General features: G+C 42.0%; 1 protein-coding gene across 2 annotated transcripts in view; it reads right to left on the reverse strand.

Moving 5' to 3' along the window:
- Positions 1-1,343: 1,343 nt before the first annotated feature.
- Positions 1,344-19,243, reverse strand: part of CIITA (class II major histocompatibility complex transactivator) — a 60,907-nt gene continuing 43,007 nt past the window's right edge. For both annotated transcript variants that reach the window (XM_077828609.1, XM_077828610.1), the window contains exons 11-22: positions 19,039-19,146; positions 18,341-18,412; positions 16,303-18,013; positions 16,025-16,198; positions 14,486-14,557; positions 12,746-12,826; positions 11,227-11,319; positions 10,467-10,550; positions 9,527-9,610; positions 8,205-8,288; positions 5,700-5,795; positions 1,344-4,149 (exon numbers count right to left, since the gene is read on the reverse strand). In XM_077828609.1, the coding sequence (XP_077684735.1) occupies positions 5,720-5,795; positions 8,205-8,288; positions 9,527-9,610; positions 10,467-10,550; positions 11,227-11,319; positions 12,746-12,826; positions 14,486-14,557; positions 16,025-16,198; positions 16,303-18,013; positions 18,341-18,412; positions 19,039-19,146 (2,639 nt within the window). In that variant the 3' untranslated portion in view covers positions 1,344-4,149; positions 5,700-5,719. The remainder of the gene's footprint in view (positions 4,150-5,699; positions 5,796-8,204; positions 8,289-9,526; positions 9,611-10,466; positions 10,551-11,226; positions 11,320-12,745; positions 12,827-14,485; positions 14,558-16,024; positions 16,199-16,302; positions 18,014-18,340; positions 18,413-19,038; positions 19,147-19,243) is intronic.

Raw genomic sequence — 19,243 nt, forward strand, 5'->3', positions numbered from 1 at the left:
GCATCGTAACTGCCCCATGCAAATCCTGCTAGTGCAAACTACAAGGTACCTAGTTCACATTAACGTAATCCCCTTTCCAACAGGACCACCTTAATGTGAGCTAGCTAGCACATGCTGCAGTTCACACCCCTGTAGTCCGAACTGCCGGGCCATGCAAACAAGCCCTTTTATTCTAATGAGGGCTGAAAGCTGAACAGTTTCATTTCCCCAAAATAAAACTGTGAGTAATAGCAAAATCAGCCCCTAAACCAGGTTGATGTACTGCAAGAGCATTGCTACTATAACAGAATTGACCTCTTTTTTTCAGACTTCCTATGTGCTATTGCTATTAGAAGTTATAATATTTCTTTCCTCAGCAGGCAGCCAAGTGTGCATTTTCTTTGCACCCATCTCAGTTTTTCAAAGCCAGTCAGGACCATGTAGGCTGATACTACGGTTCCCCATGAACCAATCAGCATGCTTGTTGAAGGCCGGTTTTCCCCTGCCCTGGGCGCGCTTGCACTTCCATCACATATTTCAACTCTCCAGCAAAGTGAAGCGATAGGTCACTCCCAGTTCCCAATCTTCTGTGCCGTAAACAAAGCTTTCAAGGCTAGTGACTGAACCTGCAAGAGGCAGAGTAAGTCAGCCAAGCTGCTCAGCACTTCACAGGCGTGGGTCCTTGCTGGGGACAGGGTGACTGAGTGCTGAGAGCTGTGTTCTTTGCTAGACAGTCCCTGACTTGTCAGATCTCAGGCAAATCACTTCGGCCAAAATGTTCAACAGTGGAGACCTCGATTTAGGCAACTACTCCGTATGTAGGCACTGATATAAAGGGGGCCACGTTTTAGAATTGCTGAGCTCTAGCTCCAATGTCCATTCAATGGCAGTCTAAACACAGAAAGTATTGAATCAGTTCAATCTTTTGTTAGGTTTGAGAATGATGTATCTGCTGCTTATGTACCTCCTACTTACCACAAAGAGGTTCCAGCAGTCACAAAAAGCCGATGGCCATACATCTAAGAAATGTATTTTCATGGAACACCAAAGACGGGTCCATGCTTCTTGACCCCATTCTTGGCAGATAACCCTGACACCACTTTAAGATGCAGTCTCTGGGTGAGTGTTTCATTGATGGTAAAGCCAGGGGAAAACCTATTAGCTTATCTCGTCCAGCCTTTTGCCAGTTCGTGATTGTTCCCTACAGTGGATTTAGACCCAGATCTTTAAAGGACTTTAGCCATTGCTCAGCTTTCCATTGGCTGAGGCGATGGAAGTCCTGAGCCTGACATTACAACTGGGAATCAACAGCTAATTGAGTAACTTTTAAACAGAACATCAAAACTATTTAGCAAATGAAAGAGTTACTGGAAAAAGAATGTGTAATTTTATTACATTTTAAAAAGTTTACAAACAAAACGTGAGTTTATACAAACTATACATTATCTTTACATGATTCAGACTCGTTAAAGGAACATACCAGTGCAGCTAAGAAACGTTTTATACAATCCAGTGTAAAATCTCCGTAACATTCAGTTATCTCACTATCTGTTGACTAAGATCTTGCCATAACTTTCTGTGAGGAGCAGTTGCAAAACATGGCCCTAAAATAGCATCCATTGTCCCATGCCACAACTTAGTTAAGAAAAGACAACTCATAGGGCTGCCACCAATGTGCAGTCCAGAACTTCTGCGGATATTGGTGGGAATTTAACACACAGGAGTTGGCCCAAGACTATAAAACCATTCATGAAGATGAAATGGGGAAGGGCAGCAGGGATGGGTTTTGTTTTTTTTCCCCCCCACAGAGAGTTTTTCCCCTGTCCTACCAGGTATTAAAAAGCCTGGCACAAAATAAAGAAATTGGCTCCTTTTCCAATCGCCTGGATTCCATCTCCCGCCAGTCCTGTCTCCCTCTCACCATTACCTCCATTTAGCTGGTCTTATCCCACCCCCATCCCTTTTTTTTTAGGCTGGTTCAATCATCCCTTACCCCTTTTCTTTATTTGGTCCTCTCTTCATCCCCTCTGAAGAGATTCTGGAAACAGAGAAATGTCAGCAGAAAGATATAAGTTGTTTGAAAGAACATGAAGGCTCATCTCAAGGTGGGCTGCCTTTAGGCAAAGGAATGAGAACATATGAATGTGTTTCAGAAGTTAGCAGAGACCAGGGTTTTGTGGTTGCTCATGACCAGATGACCGTCTCACTAACCTTTCAAGGTCAACAGGAAGATGCATTGCCTCAAGTGTTTTGCACGTGGCTGGTATCAGCCAACCAATGTGTGACAGTGTGGGAAAGCTATTCCAATGAGAAACATTAGCCCCAATGGGTAACTATGTGCAGTCACCAGGACCTGTCCTAGAATTTAGGGTCTGCAAAGGACTGGTCATCAGATTAAACTAGAGTAGGCTACCCCAGGCTGCCTTTGACCTCCAAGGGCTGTTCCAGCAGCCAGGAATAGCTGGAATGCAGCTGTACTTTGGTCTCTATACCCGAGGGAGATGGTGGAGTCTCTATGCCATTCTGGGTTTCCTCTTACCAAGGGGAAATTTTCAAGTAGTTGATTGAGCTAGTTTTCAGCAGCTGGTTGAGCTAGCTTTGAGCTACTTTGCAACACCAGAATGAGGTGCAAGAATCTAGCCTTACAATTTTTGGAGTATGTAAAGGCATCTCCAGCTTCTCCCATTTAATCTAATTTTTCCCATTTCCAGTCCCTCTTTGCACAGGAAATCATTATGCTTGTCCTGACACTGTGTCTCTAGAAAACCATAAAATCCCTCCAATATCATAGGGGCAAACTGAAATAAATGGGAAATCAACATCTCGCCACTTAATTCAGTAGGATCAGAATTTTGATAAGGAAATACAGAGGCTAGCAGCTAAACATGTGCTGATACACTGAAATTGACTTGTCTAGCACGCCTTGTTCTTTGAGACTCTGTAAATGTGGTCCATGAAACAATGTGAAGTTGTGATTTCATATTGAAGTTGTGATTGTTGAACAGTCTGTTATTACTATCATGTTGGGAAGGGTAAGTGAGAGAACTCTGAATCCAATTCCTGAACATGAATAGGACAGAGAATACATATTTGTTTTCAAAATCAAAACTTTCAATTTCAAATCTTTTGCTTCACAAAAGCATTGTGTGTAGTTTGACATGTATTTTGTGTTAATAATTTGGGCCCTCAGGTTTTTCTGTAGCTTCCCCATAGTCAGTTCCATTCATTCAGATATGTCAGTTTTCAGATCTCATTCAAGACCAGTTAAAAATCTGTTTGCATATTTCCACAAGTCATTTTTCAGGATTTCTGTGCAGCAGATTGAACCTATTTAAATGTATGTGGATTTTTGTGAAGCTGTTTTGTTAAAAGTCATTCACATTTTCTACCTGTAATTTCACCTTTCCCTGTAATTTTTTTCCCTTCTGTCATCTTATTTAAAGGGCTCTCCATCAACAATAAGTGAACAACAGATTTGGGCGAAACACCATAAGAAAGCAACATTATCACTCCAGATGTGATTAGTGTAACAGCTGACAAAAACGCTGCCACCTGTAAATTCATAGGATTGGGTAAATATGCCGGGATTTTCATGCCTCTATGTCAGTATGCTTCCATCTTTAGGCTGAGCTATCTTGCTCATGTTCTAAACCCTAGTGTTTACAAGGTGACAAACTCCAACACTGGACTTTGGTAGTTCAAACTCAGCATGCCAGCTGCAGTTTCAGATACAGTGGGCATCACAAAAAGAATCACCTTACCCACAGCTATAGTTCACCATTCCCATAGACTTAATTCCTTCACGCTGTGTGGGAAGTGTGGTTATTATACAGTTTTATATGATGGAAACACCCCCTGTTTATTTTTAACAGTGATGGCTGTAGCGTGATCTTCTTTACATCCGTGAAGCTTCATCCTACATAACTCTTAATGGCTTGTTTAACGGGAGCAGAATCAGTCCATTTGAACAGCATTTGAATGAACCTGCTTAACTACAAGCATTTGGACCTCATTGTCTACTGTTTTCAATGGTCCTCAGAAGCTCCAATATAATTTTCCATTCTGTAGGTCTGAGGAAAGCTAGCGTAGTTGCTAGTTTTATTCCTCATTCATAAAGCAGCAAATAAGATGGGAAAATTCAGTAATGCCTTTACCTCTTCTTAACATTACCTGTAAAATAATGAAAGCACAATATTAGTTCTGTGCCCTTCAGCTTCATCACCAATTATCATCAGCATGAAATCAAAGCTATCTTGCTCACACTGGTGTTTGTGACACTGCCGTCAGTAGGGTTATAATTCTGATTTAATTCAGTGTATGAGAGATCGGAATCAGGCTCACACAGTTTTAAAATGGCTTGCAAATTTATTGCCAGGGAACTGGGCAAACAAACTGTGGAATCAGAGTCTGCAAACTGCTTTACACTTCAGAGCCAGAGTCTTGATTTACAGTCTCTGAAAAAACTAAAAGACACAGTATCTAATAATAAAATGCAATGGAGAGAAAAGAGGGCCATTCAATGACCAGAATGCATAAAGATTTTGTGCTCTGAGCAGGTCTGGTAACTCAGGAGGGTGAGCGGAAGATTCTGAATATATCATGCTTGGCTAACAGTATATATGCTTCCTGCAGCATGATGTCAAGTAAAGCGTTAACTGTATGGAATAGCAGCACAGTATCAGAGATGCCCTCTGGATACTGTCATAGAAACCACCTAGGATTAAGATTTACAGCCTGAATCCATATTGCCTCCCAGCCACAAACTAATTGGAGAAGGGAAAAAGGGAATAACTAGATATGATCAAGTCGTTTCTTCTCAAATCACTCCCCCCCCCCCACTTTCCAAACCACTGTGCCTTCCTACTCTAGATCCTCTGCTTTTTATCTAAGCATGAAAGGAAACATTAGAAAATACTGTGAACATTTTTTCTAAACATGTTTGTAGAACTGGAAAATTTAGGCTGTCAATCTGTTGCGAAGATCCCACTTTGTAAGGCAACATTTGAAAGAATACACTACACAGTGGGCTTAATCCTGAAATTCTCACCTCAAACCAAATGGGAGGAATCAGTGACGACTTTGCCTAAGAAGCAACTTTGCCTGTGTAAGGATTTGGGGAATACCCATTGTGTTTTTGGAGCAAATCCTGGGAGCGTGTGGGTTGGTGAAAACCTCTTGGTGGAGCAGAGCAGCAGGACAGTGCATGTGTTGCATGGTGTTCAGAAGATCTTCCAGAATCTCTAACTAGACCCCATCATGGAGGTGGGGCTTGGCAACCATGTGAGTGCTGATTTCAAATGTAGTCAATTTTTTCCCAAGGCATAACAAGAGATAGCTCAAATCTTTACATGTTGACAGACTATTCTCTCAAACTTTGTAAGATCCATAGTGACTACCGGCCACTTACTGGCTTTCCTATCATTTGGTTTTTGTTTTTTTCCCCCCACAGCAGGGCTTCCCTTGGGTTCACTGGAGAGAACAAGGATCTTGGCATTAAAGCTGATCCCTTTCCCCATGTCTCTAGGACTCCATGAAAACTGACAGTACTCCCTTAAAACATTGCCTTTTCCCACCCTCATCAAAAAGGACTCTTTCCCCTTAGGGCCCGAATTGTTGTAACCCAGCAATGTCCCTGTCCCCACACGATGAGCCTCTTAATAACCAACTCCCCAGACAGAGTGTCCAGATTACAGGGTTAAAAAAAATAATAGTTCAGCTACCTTCTCAGGATCAGCTGATTCTACAGCAAACTGATTCTAGAATCTAGCTGTTGAAGATGCTCAAGAACTCCATAGGGAATAGTAGGATTCCACATCCTAAGAGACAGTGAATTGAAAAGGAAAACAAAAGATTAGCAGAATTTTTAACTTGCAAACTTCCATTGCTATTTCTCTGCAACAGCTGCCTTTCATTTTCAAATATATTTGAAGTTGTTACATTTCATCCCTCCCTCCTTTTGTTCTAATGACCACAAATGGACTTACTGTATTCTTTTCGGTGGAAGAAAGAGAGGAAGGGAAAATCATGCACTTAGAGAGTCCTTTGTGGCTCAGGTCATAGAATGAGTTACATTCACCTCTTTGGGAGCAGTACTGAGTTCCCACCAAAAACCCTGACCCAGAGGGTTTGTCAGAAGTGACAGCTCTGCTCCCCCAGAGCATTGGTCAGCCACCAAAAGGGGTTGCCCATCTGCCTGCCTTTCAGAACTGGCAGCCTCACACGCCACAAAAAGTTGATGTAATGTGAAGTATTAACATATGCAAAGTTAGCTAGAACACAATGCAACGGGCAAGCCACAACTGGCTTACTTTCTAATTCTACCCCTTAGTTAACAGCTCTCCCCCACCGTTGTTAGGGGAGAAGGGGGAGACTGCAGCCAGTGAGAAGGAGCATACAGCATGCCATAAAAGCACAGAAGAAGGTGAAAGGAAAAGGCTAGAGTACATCTGAAAATGGTAACTTTTCAACTGTTTGCTTCGAGTTCCTGTTTATAGAATTGACCAGACAACTACATCCCTGCTATAGAGTTCTACCAAATGGTTTAGCGGAAAGTGCTTTCTATATTTGTACAGGAGTTTAGTACAATTTCTATAGAATCTGATTTCATCCCAAGTATGAATTTTACAAATCCCCATTACATTCCAAAGCACTAGTCCAGAGTTAATTGCTCCCTGTTCTGGTGAGCCTGTGGGGATCCTGAGTGGAGATAGGACATAGGGAGGAGGGCACTAGAAACCCATCATAAAAAGGGCAGTGACAAGGCTAGTAGGTCTCATAACTGTCTTGAGAGTTGTCCTATACTGTAGCTTTTACTTTAGAAAGCATGTATTTTTTGTGTGAACAAACCTTAGCTTGAATGCTGTTATCAGAAATGGACCTGAGCCACAAAGTTCAGTTCCAGACATGCATTTCCCCAGATAGGAGTGTTTGGATCCAGGTTAATATCCCTTCTCTAGCTATTATAAGGGCAGATTTGTTTAAGATTAAATTAATGGTAAGTCCATTTGTTAGTGCTGTAGCAAAGGCCAGTTTAAAGTTAGTTATGTGACTACAATCCCTGATGCATCAGATGAAGTGAGCTGTAGCTCAAGAAAGCTTATGCTCAAATAAATTGGTTAGTCTCTAAGGTGCCACAAGTACTCCTTTTCTTTTTGCGGTTACAGACTAAGACGGCTGCTACTCTGAAACCTGATGTAGGATAGGTGCCCAAGTAAGTTAATGCCATAGCCCAACACCCTCGGCAGTGCATTTTAAAATGCAGGCTTCGACTAGACATTTCAGCATCAGACACTGCACTTTTAACAAAAGTTTCATTGCTTTGTTTTGTTTGCAGCCCCTAGAAGATGAAGGCTGTGTCAGACTGGCATTAGCACAGTTTTCTTGGGGCCTGTGAACTAAATGCTATTTGCAATGTTTTTTAAGCCTGATATTTGAGCTCTGGAAGCGAGTATAGAAATGTAAATCCAGTCAGTGCCACACGAAGGAAAACGAAACTAAATGCCATTGTTTGACTTGATAGCAGAGTTCAAATAAAACATTTTAATAGTGAGGATTTCATATGAAGCATAACAGGCTGTCGAGGGGAAGTGTGTGAGGACAGTAAACCTTTACTTTCCAACACCGGTGGCATGCAATTCCCAAATGGAAAAGTAAAGGTTTACTGTCCTCACACACTTCCCCTGACAGTTACACTTCATATGAAATCACCACTATCAAAATGTTTTAATTGAACTATGCTGTCATTACCAAACAATGGTATTTAGCCTCTCAGATTATAGTGCTAACGCTCGCTGTTGGCTTTTTAAGGTACGTTCCCATGTACAAACACTGGGGGCCAGACTGTGACTGTGGAACATCAGCCTCCCATTGCGTCCTTTTGGTTGGGAAGAACCCTAGAATGCAGAGTGGCCCCATTAGGCAGGAGGTGGGTCACATCTCCCCACTCCCAGCCCACACAGCAAGCCAGGTACATTGCGGGGAGCAAGCTGCATGGTGGAAAGCTCTATGCCGGCTGCGTAAATGGCACAGCCTACCCCTTGTTGTCACAGAAGGGGTTAGAACCAACCAAGTGCAGTGAAGACATTTCTGTCCAGTCAGTTGCTACTTTTGGACTAGTGATATTTTTGGTTCCTGTTGCAAATATGGTGAATCCACTGACCAGCATCAGAACAAATCACAACCCAGTTTATAGATCTAAGCTACAATGACACAGTCCAGAGACTTACGCCACACTCTTGATGTGGGGGCATTTTCTGAGGCTATCAGTCAGCTTCTGGGCTCCGGCATCAGTTATCTTGTTACACTGAACACTGAAGGCAAAAACACATTTTCTGGCTGTTAGTCTGGGACACACTAACCATCACAGTAATCAAACATCATGCTTGAGATAAAAGGAGATATGGGGATTAATTAAAAAAAAATACAATTAGTCCTCAAAGGAAAACTCAGGTGGCCATCTGGTCCTTGATTAAGACAGCCGATCTCCTGAGCAATCATCCCTTCAGCCCACCCAAGTTCTCCATACTCCTAATATTCCACCTTCCTCTACCACTTTTCTCCCATCCCAAACTCAATCTTCTACTCTGATAAATGTTCTCCCGTCCAAAGTTGAGTTGTGGGGCCTGGAAAATCCCACTCCCACCCCCACCTCCATTCCACCTTCACCCCACCAGCTTCCTTTCCTCCTGATTTTAGGAGTCTAGTACTGGCAAGACTAACTGTGACATGCTATACAGTTAATTATAAAGCATCTGAAGTGCTATAAATTGCTAGAAGTTACCACAAATCCCTTCAGACTCTGTGTAGTTTAGTGGCTCCCAGACATACAGTTATATCTGGAACTGTCCCTAAAATCTTTCTAATTGCTGGTAACTACACCTGGACCCAGCACACACATTTCTCCTGTCTGAGGAAACTGGGGAAGGTATCTAGCTTTCCTGCTCTTTTTTTTTAAATAAAACAAATGAGTCAGATAAGCCTGTAAGTGCCCCTAAGAATCTCACTGGTAGGGTGATCAGACAGCAAATGTGAAAAATCAGGATGGGGGTGGGGGTAATAAGAGCCTATATAAGAAAAAGACCCCAAAATGGGGACTGTCCCTATAAAATCGGGACATCTGGTCGCCCTACTCACTGGCCCTCTCAAAATCCTGTGGCTATCACTGTTTGTAGTGGGTAAGAATTGTTTATGTTTTGAAAGGGGGAGCAGAATTGTCTTTCAGGCTTAACCATGAATACTAATGTTTTATTAGGCTCCATCTTGTAACCATCCCTCCAAGCTTATGTCGTATTCATTGCCCCCTGTGGTTCCTCTTCCTATCCCAACCTGTCACCACAAAGCTTTCCCAAGTTATTCTCCCTCAAATTCTCTCCTTCCCCTCTTCTCCCCATTCCTATGAACACAGGGGTGCAAATTCCCAGTTTTCAAGCATTTGAAACTCCTCAGCTGAAGGTAACAGCAATAAAATATTAATCTTCAAGATAAGATTTTATAGTATCTAAGCAAGCTTTTGTCCCCCCTTTATCCTCTTTGAAGATTTTCTACTTACTGTAACACCCTTAAAGATCCCATTGCAGGAAGTATTCTTGCAATATTTTCCGCTCCAGCATCACAAATGTAGTTATTGTACAAACTGCAGAAAACACAGACAGCAGGATCACCATTAAATAAAGCAAAATGTTCACTAGTAGTTAAAGAAAAGAATTCCAGACATTAGGGTATGATTAATTCTTATTAATTTGCAACCATTCTGTAGATTGTGGTTTCAAGATATTTTAAATATCAAATTACAGTCCTATTGAGAGTCAGGTATTCCCCTTGTTCAGTTTACAAACACAAATCAAAAATAGGATTAGACATTAAATGGACAATGAGAACAACTTTGGCTATATTAGATATGATTTAAAAACGTGCAGAGGCTAAATCTTTATGCTTCAGGGCACAAGGGTTAGGAAGAAGCTTCCCTTAGAAGCAAGTTATTCCATAATTGAACTGTAGGGTTTATTGTGCTTTCCTCTGAAGCACTTAATTCTGGCCCATGTCAGGAAGGATACCGGGCTAGATGAACCATATACCCTGAGTCAAGTCCCAGCCTGTTGGGTGTAGTCTAGACCTTGATTCTGCCGAGTAGACCCCTGCAAAACTTGTCACAGGATTGGGGTCCTGGATAGCAGTTCCATGTGCGGAACTATTGTATCTCCATATCAGATTAAATTTTACATTTATCTTCTCCCAAATAAATAAGATCCGGTGCTGCTGGTGTATAGGAACTATCAAGACAGAGGCCTCAATCCTGGAGCCCTTACTCAAAGGAGCAGTCCCACTACTTTCAGTGGGACTAACCATATGAATAAGGCCCGAAGCACCAAGCCCATAGTGAACTCATTACAGTATGTGGGCATTATTCATTCCAAGTATAGTCATCATCTTCTGAACTAAGGCACAGGGACACTTTATACAAGGCAATAGAATAGAATACAAACACTCACCTCAGTGTCTTTAACGAGGATAAGGAAGGAAGAGCAGTGGCTAGTTGCTCTGCCCCTAAATCTGTTATCTTGTTCTGTGATAAACTATTACAAATAAGATGTTCTTGTTAATAGAGTTTAATACAACCAGGACATCACAATGTTGGGTAATTTTTTTCCATGTTGCTCTACAAATTTGACACTGAGATGCAACATGAGAATGTGACCCTATAACCACCATTTTCCCATCCCAGAATCATTTAAGATAATGTTGTCCTTCCAGATTATCCCAGAGAAGATTGGGTCAATGTGGAGCAGTTCTGAAGGAAGTAACCAATACTTTTTTTGAAAACAGATAAACCAGATAGAGGATTTAATCCTATTTGAAAAACAAAATCCTATTTGAAAACCTCTTGGTGATTTTCAGTGTCTAATGTATCTAAACGAACAAAATATATATATATTGCTCATTAGGCTAGACCCTGCCATCCATCCACGCTCAAAGTCACCACTGACTCCAATGGGTATTTCACATCTGGAGCAATGGCAGGATCAGACATTAAGAAATTTCTCTATTTACTTAGCATTTTATATATTTCTCTGTAGTTCTTGTAAAAAAATTGATGTACTATGAATAAGGCAACCTTGGGAAAAATTAACTGCTTGCCTTGAAGTGGAATTAGGAATCCCCAAAGCACAATCCCAACTCTGAGTGCCATAGAATTAACCTATTTCTCCTTCCTGGCTCCCAGAAGTTGGCACCGTTAACCTTGCAACTTACTTCAATGTTTCCAGTGATGTCAGCTCAGACAATACTTCACAGAGGCTTTTTGTTCCTTCATCTCCTATTTCATTTTCACTCAGAGCATCCAAGCTGCAGGACCACAAAGCAAGACATTACTAGGTTTCCTTTTAACTATTTTCTGTCCATTGACCATCTAAGATATCTGCTCATAAATTTGAGAGGCTATTTCTTTATAATGGACCCAGGCAATCAGGTAAGTGCAGGACTTAAATTCAGCCAGAGCTGTCTGGAGTGGAGGCCTGGTAAATATTTTGAAACCCTCTGGAGTTTTTATAACATGTTGGGGGGAGGGGGGAGGAGCACGCTGCAGGAAATACTCTATAAGAATTTAAGCCCTGGGTAAGAGCAATCTTGCGTATTCGAGCTTTTCAAATAAGCAGCTCTCGTTGCTTTTCAAACTCTGAGCCTAAGAAGATTTTAAAGAAGAGTAGAACTGCATGACCCACTTCCTTTGATATGCAAACAGCAGCACTTAATGCCCCACTTACACTACAAAATGAACGTTGTTAAACCAGTTATGAAATAGTTGCGTCCCAACTGCATTTCCTCCCTACATGTACAGAAAAAAAAAGATGCGATAACAATCATCTCCACTGCTTCCCCTCCTGGATTAGGGAGGAGAAAAACTGAACATCTTCTCACTGCACTTCCCTCAGATGGAAGGGATTTTAGGTAGGGTGACCATATGTCCCATTTTGGCCGTGACAGTCCCTTTTTTAAGTCCTGTCCCGGCCGTCCTGACTTTTTTGGCAAACAGGACGAATGCAGAGTTTTGCCAAAAAAGTGGTGGTGCGACCCCTAGCAGGAGGTGGAAGAACTTGCAGGGGGGGCACGTGGCAATGTCAGGCCAGCCCTATGCAGGAGGGAGGGCTCAAGAGCAGCTCTGTCCTGGCCGGCCCCACATGGGTGGGCGGCACGGGGTATTGGGTTGGCCCCATGCACCAGGGGTGGAGAAGGGGGCCTTGGGAGGGCCCCATGTGGGTGGGTGGCAGGGTAGGCTCAGGCTGGCCCCAGGTGCTGGGGGATGAGGGGACCTTGGGCTGGCCCCACGTGGGTGGGAAGCTCAGGGAAGGCTCAGGCTGACCCCATGAGTGGAAGGGAGTGGGGGGCCTTGGGCTGGCCCCGCACAGGCAGACAGCAGGGGGGCTCGGACTGCCCCATATGCAGGGAGGAGAGAGTGGCTTTTGGCTGGCCCTGTGAGGTGTCCCATTTTCCCTTTGGGAAAATATGGCCACCCTAATTTTAGGAATCTGGATTTGAGGCCAATCTTAATCTCCTCCTAATCTTATAGGCCACACTGGGAGCCATGGAGCAGGAGCCCCTTTGAATTGTGCTGGCCTTTCCCTGAAGCATCAGAGATTGACCATTGATAAGGCAGGATCTGGGACATAATGGGATAATGAGCTGAGCCAATAAGGCAGGATCCTGGAGGCTGTTTACTGTTAAGTTCCACCCACCACTTTCCATGGACAGTTGGGGAAAAAATATCACTCACTCTAAATGCTGAAGAGATGGGAATGCTGCAAGAATTTCAACAAGCTTTAAGAATCCCTGAAGGCCGCAGGCTGCACCCAGCCTGCAAGGAAAAAAACTATGGTCATTTCACAGTACATAAACAGCACAACATGTGGTTTTGGTTTTGTTACCAACATCCATTTTTCCATACCACAGACAAGATTCTGCAACTGTATTTAAGCAAAACTCTTTACTGCCTCTTTAACTCTGCTTTAGCAGCTGCATAATATGGCCCTACAACATTAGCTCAAATATAGCAGAGGTTCACACAGGGGAAGTTTTGCACACATGTTCCTCTCTCTCATTTTTCTTTGCAACATGCTTTTCATTCATATCTGATCTCACCTTGCTGGGTATTTCCTGCTATTTCAGATTTCTCTCATTTTAAGTATTTTAAACCTGATCAAGGTTATTTTTGTCTCCCCTCTTCTTAAAAGAAAATTCTACCACTGGCTGCACTTAACTCCCATTTCAATCAACAGGTCACATTCCAGTTCATCTTACACCAGTGTAAACTGAGTAAATCCATTGACTTTAAATGTTCTTACTCCAGATTTACACCAACTTAACAACAGAATTGACCCTTGGTTTTTAATCAGTCCTTGTTCACACCAAACTCATTGATTTCAGTGGGAATTCAGCTGAGTAAGGACATCTAGATTTGGACCCAGAATACAGACAAGCTTGGGGAAAGAAAAGGAGAGGAAATGGGGAGAGAAAATACTGAGAATTCAGAGGTGGGGCCAAGCAAAGAGAAAGCTGCTAGACTTAACTTTAAATTCTATGTAGGCAGCAGGGAGTGGAGGATGTGGTCACACATTCTCCATTACACTGGTACAATCCCCTCTGAAGTAGTTTTTCTGAACTGGAGGCTATATTATCTAGTACAGTAGTGTCGCACTGGTGCAACTGAGAGGAGAAATCGGCCCCCAATTACATTAAAAACAAATATTTGGATGTAAGCGCCGTGGAGCGAATGCCATAACAGTGATTCCCACTGGATGTTTAAGTGTGCATAAGTTAATCCTTCCTTCCAATTCAACATTATTTCTTCCTATTCCTTTCTCAGAAAGAGGGAAGCAAATAGTTTTTAGTCAGCAGATATACACTGACGCCCAGTATTTGCTGTCACCTACATGACATAATCAGCTAGAACAGACGGCTTAGCACAGACACTCATTCATGTCAAGAGACTTAGATGGGAAAGAGCAGTTTCGTGCAGGAATCTTTTCCCAAGTGATTGGATCATGGCCAAAACATGGTACAACACTAACATAGACACTGAGTAATGATGCAGCTCAGCTGGCTTAATGTGAATGGAAAGGGACCTCATTTGTTTGTCAGCCATTGGATTACATCATCGAAATTTAGCGTGAATGAGAAATGAAAAGTGACATTGTTAATAATGAGGGAAATATCTTCAGTGTATTTTACAGCTGAAGGAACAAGATCCTCAACTGCTGTATAACAGCATAGCTCTGTTAAAGTCAATGGAGATATGTTGATTTACAACAGTTGAGGGTATGGCACTAGGAGTTTCTGGGTTTTGCCCATAAATTAATAATTCTAGTTTAGATCAGCAAAATACAGATAAAATGGGGTTTACTTCATATTTTTACCATAAACTTACTGTAACAAACTTTAGATAACATAAATGATTATTTTTAGAGTCTTATAAACTTCAGAAGTATTTTAGCAAATGGGGAGGGGTGTTACTTACGCAAATTCTAGTTTTCTGAGGTTTTTGATAGCAGGAATTTCATTAATATTGCAGCCAAATGCATCTTCCATGCTAAATAAACCATAATGGAATAATTGTATCTATTAGAAACAGTTTTTAATAACTAAAAAAAACCCATTGTTTCACAAAGAATACTTTGTGCAGAGCCAGGTTATTTGCTATAAAGGTTTATTAGAAATAACATTTTCAAAACAGAGTATTGTTTGATCTTAACAGGAGGAAGAAAATAAAATATAGCAGAAAAAGTATTTTTAAAACTACAGTATAGATCAGGGATTGGCAACCTTTGGCACGTGGCCTGTCAGGAAAATCCGCTGGTGGTTGTTTAATCCTGGGATGGTTTGTTTACCTGCATCGTCTGCAGGTTCAGCCGATTGCAGCTCCCACTGGCCGCAGTTCACTGTTCCGGGCTAATGGGAGCTGCGGGAAGTGGCGTGGGCCGAGGGATGTGCTGGCTGCCGCTTCCAGCGGCCACCATTGGCCTGGAACGGTGGACCGCGGCCAGTGGGAGCTGCAATCGGCCGAACCTGCGGATGCTGCAAGTAAACAAACAGTCCCGGCCTGCCAGCGATTTCCCTGATGGTCTGTGTGCCAAAGGTTGCCAATCCCTGGTATAGACCGTCTGTGTGCATAAAGGCTTAGATAGGTCTATCTTTCCCCTGACCGCTTTGCCTCAGGGGCCTGGGGGTCCAGTGTGCTCTGCAGCAGTCTCTGCCTAAAGGTCTTTGTTCCAGTTTTTCTCACTTGGATCACTCTGGGGTTACAAAGTAGGACACCAAACCACCCACTCCTCCAGGGCCAAGCTAGGTGGTTGAGTTCAGCATAGCCAGAGGTAAAACTTCAAAGTGAGTAACATCTGCAGTGTCAGGAGGTTGGGGCTATCTGGAGCTAATGTCCTCTCTCCTGCCTACGTGCAGTTAATCTCTGCTTGAATGAACCCCTGTAATCATATAACAAACAACAAACAGATGGAACACACAACATTCACAAAATACAAGATCAGAACAGTGACTTCCAGTAACTGCTTTGATTGTGCATGCTTGAAATTGTAATTAGCCTTCCGGCTGGATCATCTGAAGGGACTGAACCCAGGACCTCTGCCTCTGAAAGTACAAGCCTGTACTGTCGGAGATAAAAGACTGGCTCTTAGCTCACAGCCAATAGCAGACTCTAGCCACTACAGGGCAGAGCCACACTGACAATGTGGGATATATAATTGAAAGGGATTAGAAGATAAGGGATTTAAAAAATTACAGGTAAAAGGCCTGAACTAAAATAATCAAATTGCCAATTGTCTTCTTTGTGGGCATTTCAGTACAGAGATTGAGTGGGACCCTCACCCCCCACCTCCAAACTTTCACAATGTATTACAGCAGAAAAACATGGGTGGGGCAACAGAGCATTTCCTGCATTTCCAAATGGAGGACTTTACTCTCTTGGACTGTTACTAAACCAGGGCCTTTCATAATTTATAAGCACTGAAGTGTAAATACGTCATTAATTCTGATAGGATCTTACCAGCGGATCATTTTCTCTTGTACCCGTACAAGGTCAGACAGGTCACTGATGTCCTTCATAGTTTCTGCCTTAAAGGGATCAATACCAAATTTCTCAACTGAAATCTTCAGCAGCTCATATTCCTTTGTTTGCTCTAAGGACTCCCACAGCCTGACTGTATCACTAAGGGAGGCCCTGTAAAGTGTCAAAACACAAGTTTATTGAGTCCCTGCCCTTGCATGAAAAGGTCTGTCCCACTATAATGCTCATGACACAATTACCAACAAGAAATAACTAACCTAAATGATGTCACACTCTTTAGGCCAACCAGGTGTTTCAGCCCTTGTAGGTTAATGCCACTGTTCCTCAAATCCAAGGAAAACTCCTTTGGGGATCTTTTTAAAATAAAATGCAGCACATAGACATCAGGGGGTGTAAGAAGAGTGCCCAGAAAAGAAAGTTCAGCCTTGAGCCTTAAAGCCACATGCTGCAAAAGATAGCTGTCCTGTGTTTCATAAACACAGTGGAGCAGCTCAAGTAGTTTTTCTGGATAGAGATCACTTATCTGTATTTTTTTAATGTATTTTAAGAGTGTCTTCTGCTTCTTGGTTATGATTTTCATTACATGCTCATCTGAAAGAGAACAGAGGTATGGATCATGCTGGAGATACAATAACCCAGGCAAGAATCGAGGCACCAAGTCTAACCAATTATGAGGCTTTTTCTTCCTGGCTGGTAGTGAGAGGTACTTTGTGAGGCTTTTATCCTTGATCTCTTCTGTGAGCACCAGATGAAGTGCACTCAAAAAATTTTGGATAACAAAATCTGAGAACACACTCCCAAATTCTTCCTCCCTGTTTCCCGAATGTTTTGGGAACGTAAATGGCAGTACTAAGCCATATTTCAGAGCAAACTCCTTAACTTCTTTAGAGGGAAAAAGACTGCTCTTCAGGGCATTTTGGTTCTTTTCTCCAAGATACCAGGCTAACTGAGCTAGCCTGGTAATGTGCTGTTGATTTCCTATGGCTGTCACATCTGTTTGTGTAGGTATCAGCTTTTGCTGAAGGTATTTTACAAAGAGGCTGGTAAGTGTTGAAGGCAGGTCTTTGTCTCCCATTTCAAACATCATTTCGCAGAGAAAACAAATGAATCTACACATGACAGGGCTGTAGCAGTGACTGAACAGATATTGACAATCTGTGATTAATTTCACTGCATCATCACTGTATGGTAGCCCTTCAAAATATCTGGCTATATATGATTCTACCTGTTGTGGAGAGAACCCTATCATTTCGATAATCTTGTCCACTTTGGATAAATACTGATTAAATTTGTCTTTGGGTCTTGCTGTTAGCAATAAAGTACAGCCACTGAGTATCTTCTTCTGGAAGAGCCCTGCAAATAGCTCTCTGATGCTGTACAGCTCCTTGTACGACTGGCAGTCTGAGTAATGTGTAAAGCCATCATGATCCTGCAACTCTTCGAAACCATCAAAGATGAGGAGGACTTTATCGGGATTTTGCAGTATGTACTCGAAGACTTCGTCGCTTCCCTCTCGAGGTTTGACAAAGAGCTCAAGAAGCAGGTCCTTCAAGCTGTATTGCTTTTCAGGCAGGCTCAGCCGTCTACACTCAAACCAAAAGACAAATTCAAACTGAGAAAACTTTCCATTGGACCAGTCTTGGCAGATCTTTTGAACAAGAATGCTTTTACCCATTCCTGCCTTTCCCAACACCACAACGACTTTCGTCTCTAGTTCTTTCCCTCCCAGGACTTGAAATATTTGGCTTCTTTCTATAGCTGCTTTTTCCTTCTCTTCTAAATTGTATATTACCAGCTCCTTCTCCATCACCTTGATGATATTTTTCCCACTCTTTGTTTCAGTTTGACCTTGCATGAGAGCCCCATCAATGTAAAGGTGATCAAGAGTTACTTCACGGTCCATGGCCATGAACTTGCACACATCTTGGAAATAATCCTTAAGTGATGTGCAGAAAGCGTCCACTGGCTCTAGAAAAACAAAAGCACAAGTGAGCTGAAGAATCAAGTATTTGAAAGGAAATATGGACTCAACATAACTTTTAGATGTTTTAAATATGTAAATTATAATGCTCTTTAAATGCACCAACATTCTGGCCCCTGTCAGTTTTCAGAAAACATTTAGTTCCTAAAATATAGCAATGATTGAATTCCACTCAGAAAGTTTTGAACAGCTCCACAACTGTTGTACAAAACATTTTCCCCACAACAGACAACTTATTCTAGAGCAAAAACTGATCTTTTGGTTTTCCACAGAATTTGCAAAGCAATTTAAGGTTAAAGGGGACTGAAACTCACTTGGTCTTTTGAGAATTTGTTCAGAAGGAACAACAGGAATCTGTGATCTCTCATTGGACATTTCTTCTTCATCTGCAGGAAAACAAGTAATCAATTTGAGAAACAGACTCTTAAACATTCACTGATTGAACTTTTCCAATTTCAGCAATGTGACTAGTTAAATGGGGTAGAACCTTGCTACATAACAATTGATGTCCTAACTTAAGGTGGAAATATTTGTCTATTTCAGTGATAAAAATGCACACAAATCATGTTAACTTATGACAGACAAAAGGGAAGAAAACCCTGCAGATAAAGCAGACGCTTCAGTCAGTATTCATCATTTCGCAAGGTTAATTATTGTAGCTATTACAATGTTACAGAAGAACATGACTGTTCGGATACCCTACATGGAGCAATGCCATGGAGAAAAATTACAGCTCTATTCATGAGACCCACTGTCCCTTTCAAATATTAGCATTTTGGCTTGATTCATGTTCACATTTAAGACTTATTTATGTAATCAAAAGGAATAGGTTCAGCGTAATCACACAATTTTAGTTAGAGCTGAGTAGCTAGGTACGTAGGGTGAGCATTATATACAGGTAACATCCCTGGGAAAACTCAGTTGGGGGAGTCACTCTGCATTATGTCATACATACAAAGTATTATAATTGTAAAGTCAGCATATAGGGGTTTTTAAATAGGGTAGTATCTACCTGTATGATCAGTCACAGCTGCAGTCTCTGGCATATAAGCAAATGGGCCCATGGAGGGGTTTTTGTCAGGAGACCCCAAAATGCTTTGGACAGCCAAGTCCACTTGAGCTGAAATAATGCATTTGACAAGTTATTTATACAGTTAATGAAACTGTTATCAGTATTATCTCTTAATGACAGCAAAGAGTTAGCAGACAAAATACTA

This window comes from Eretmochelys imbricata, chromosome 10 (assembly GCF_965152235.1).
Source record: "Eretmochelys imbricata isolate rEreImb1 chromosome 10, rEreImb1.hap1, whole genome shotgun sequence".
Taxonomy (NCBI): Eukaryota; Metazoa; Chordata; order Testudines; family Cheloniidae; genus Eretmochelys; species Eretmochelys imbricata.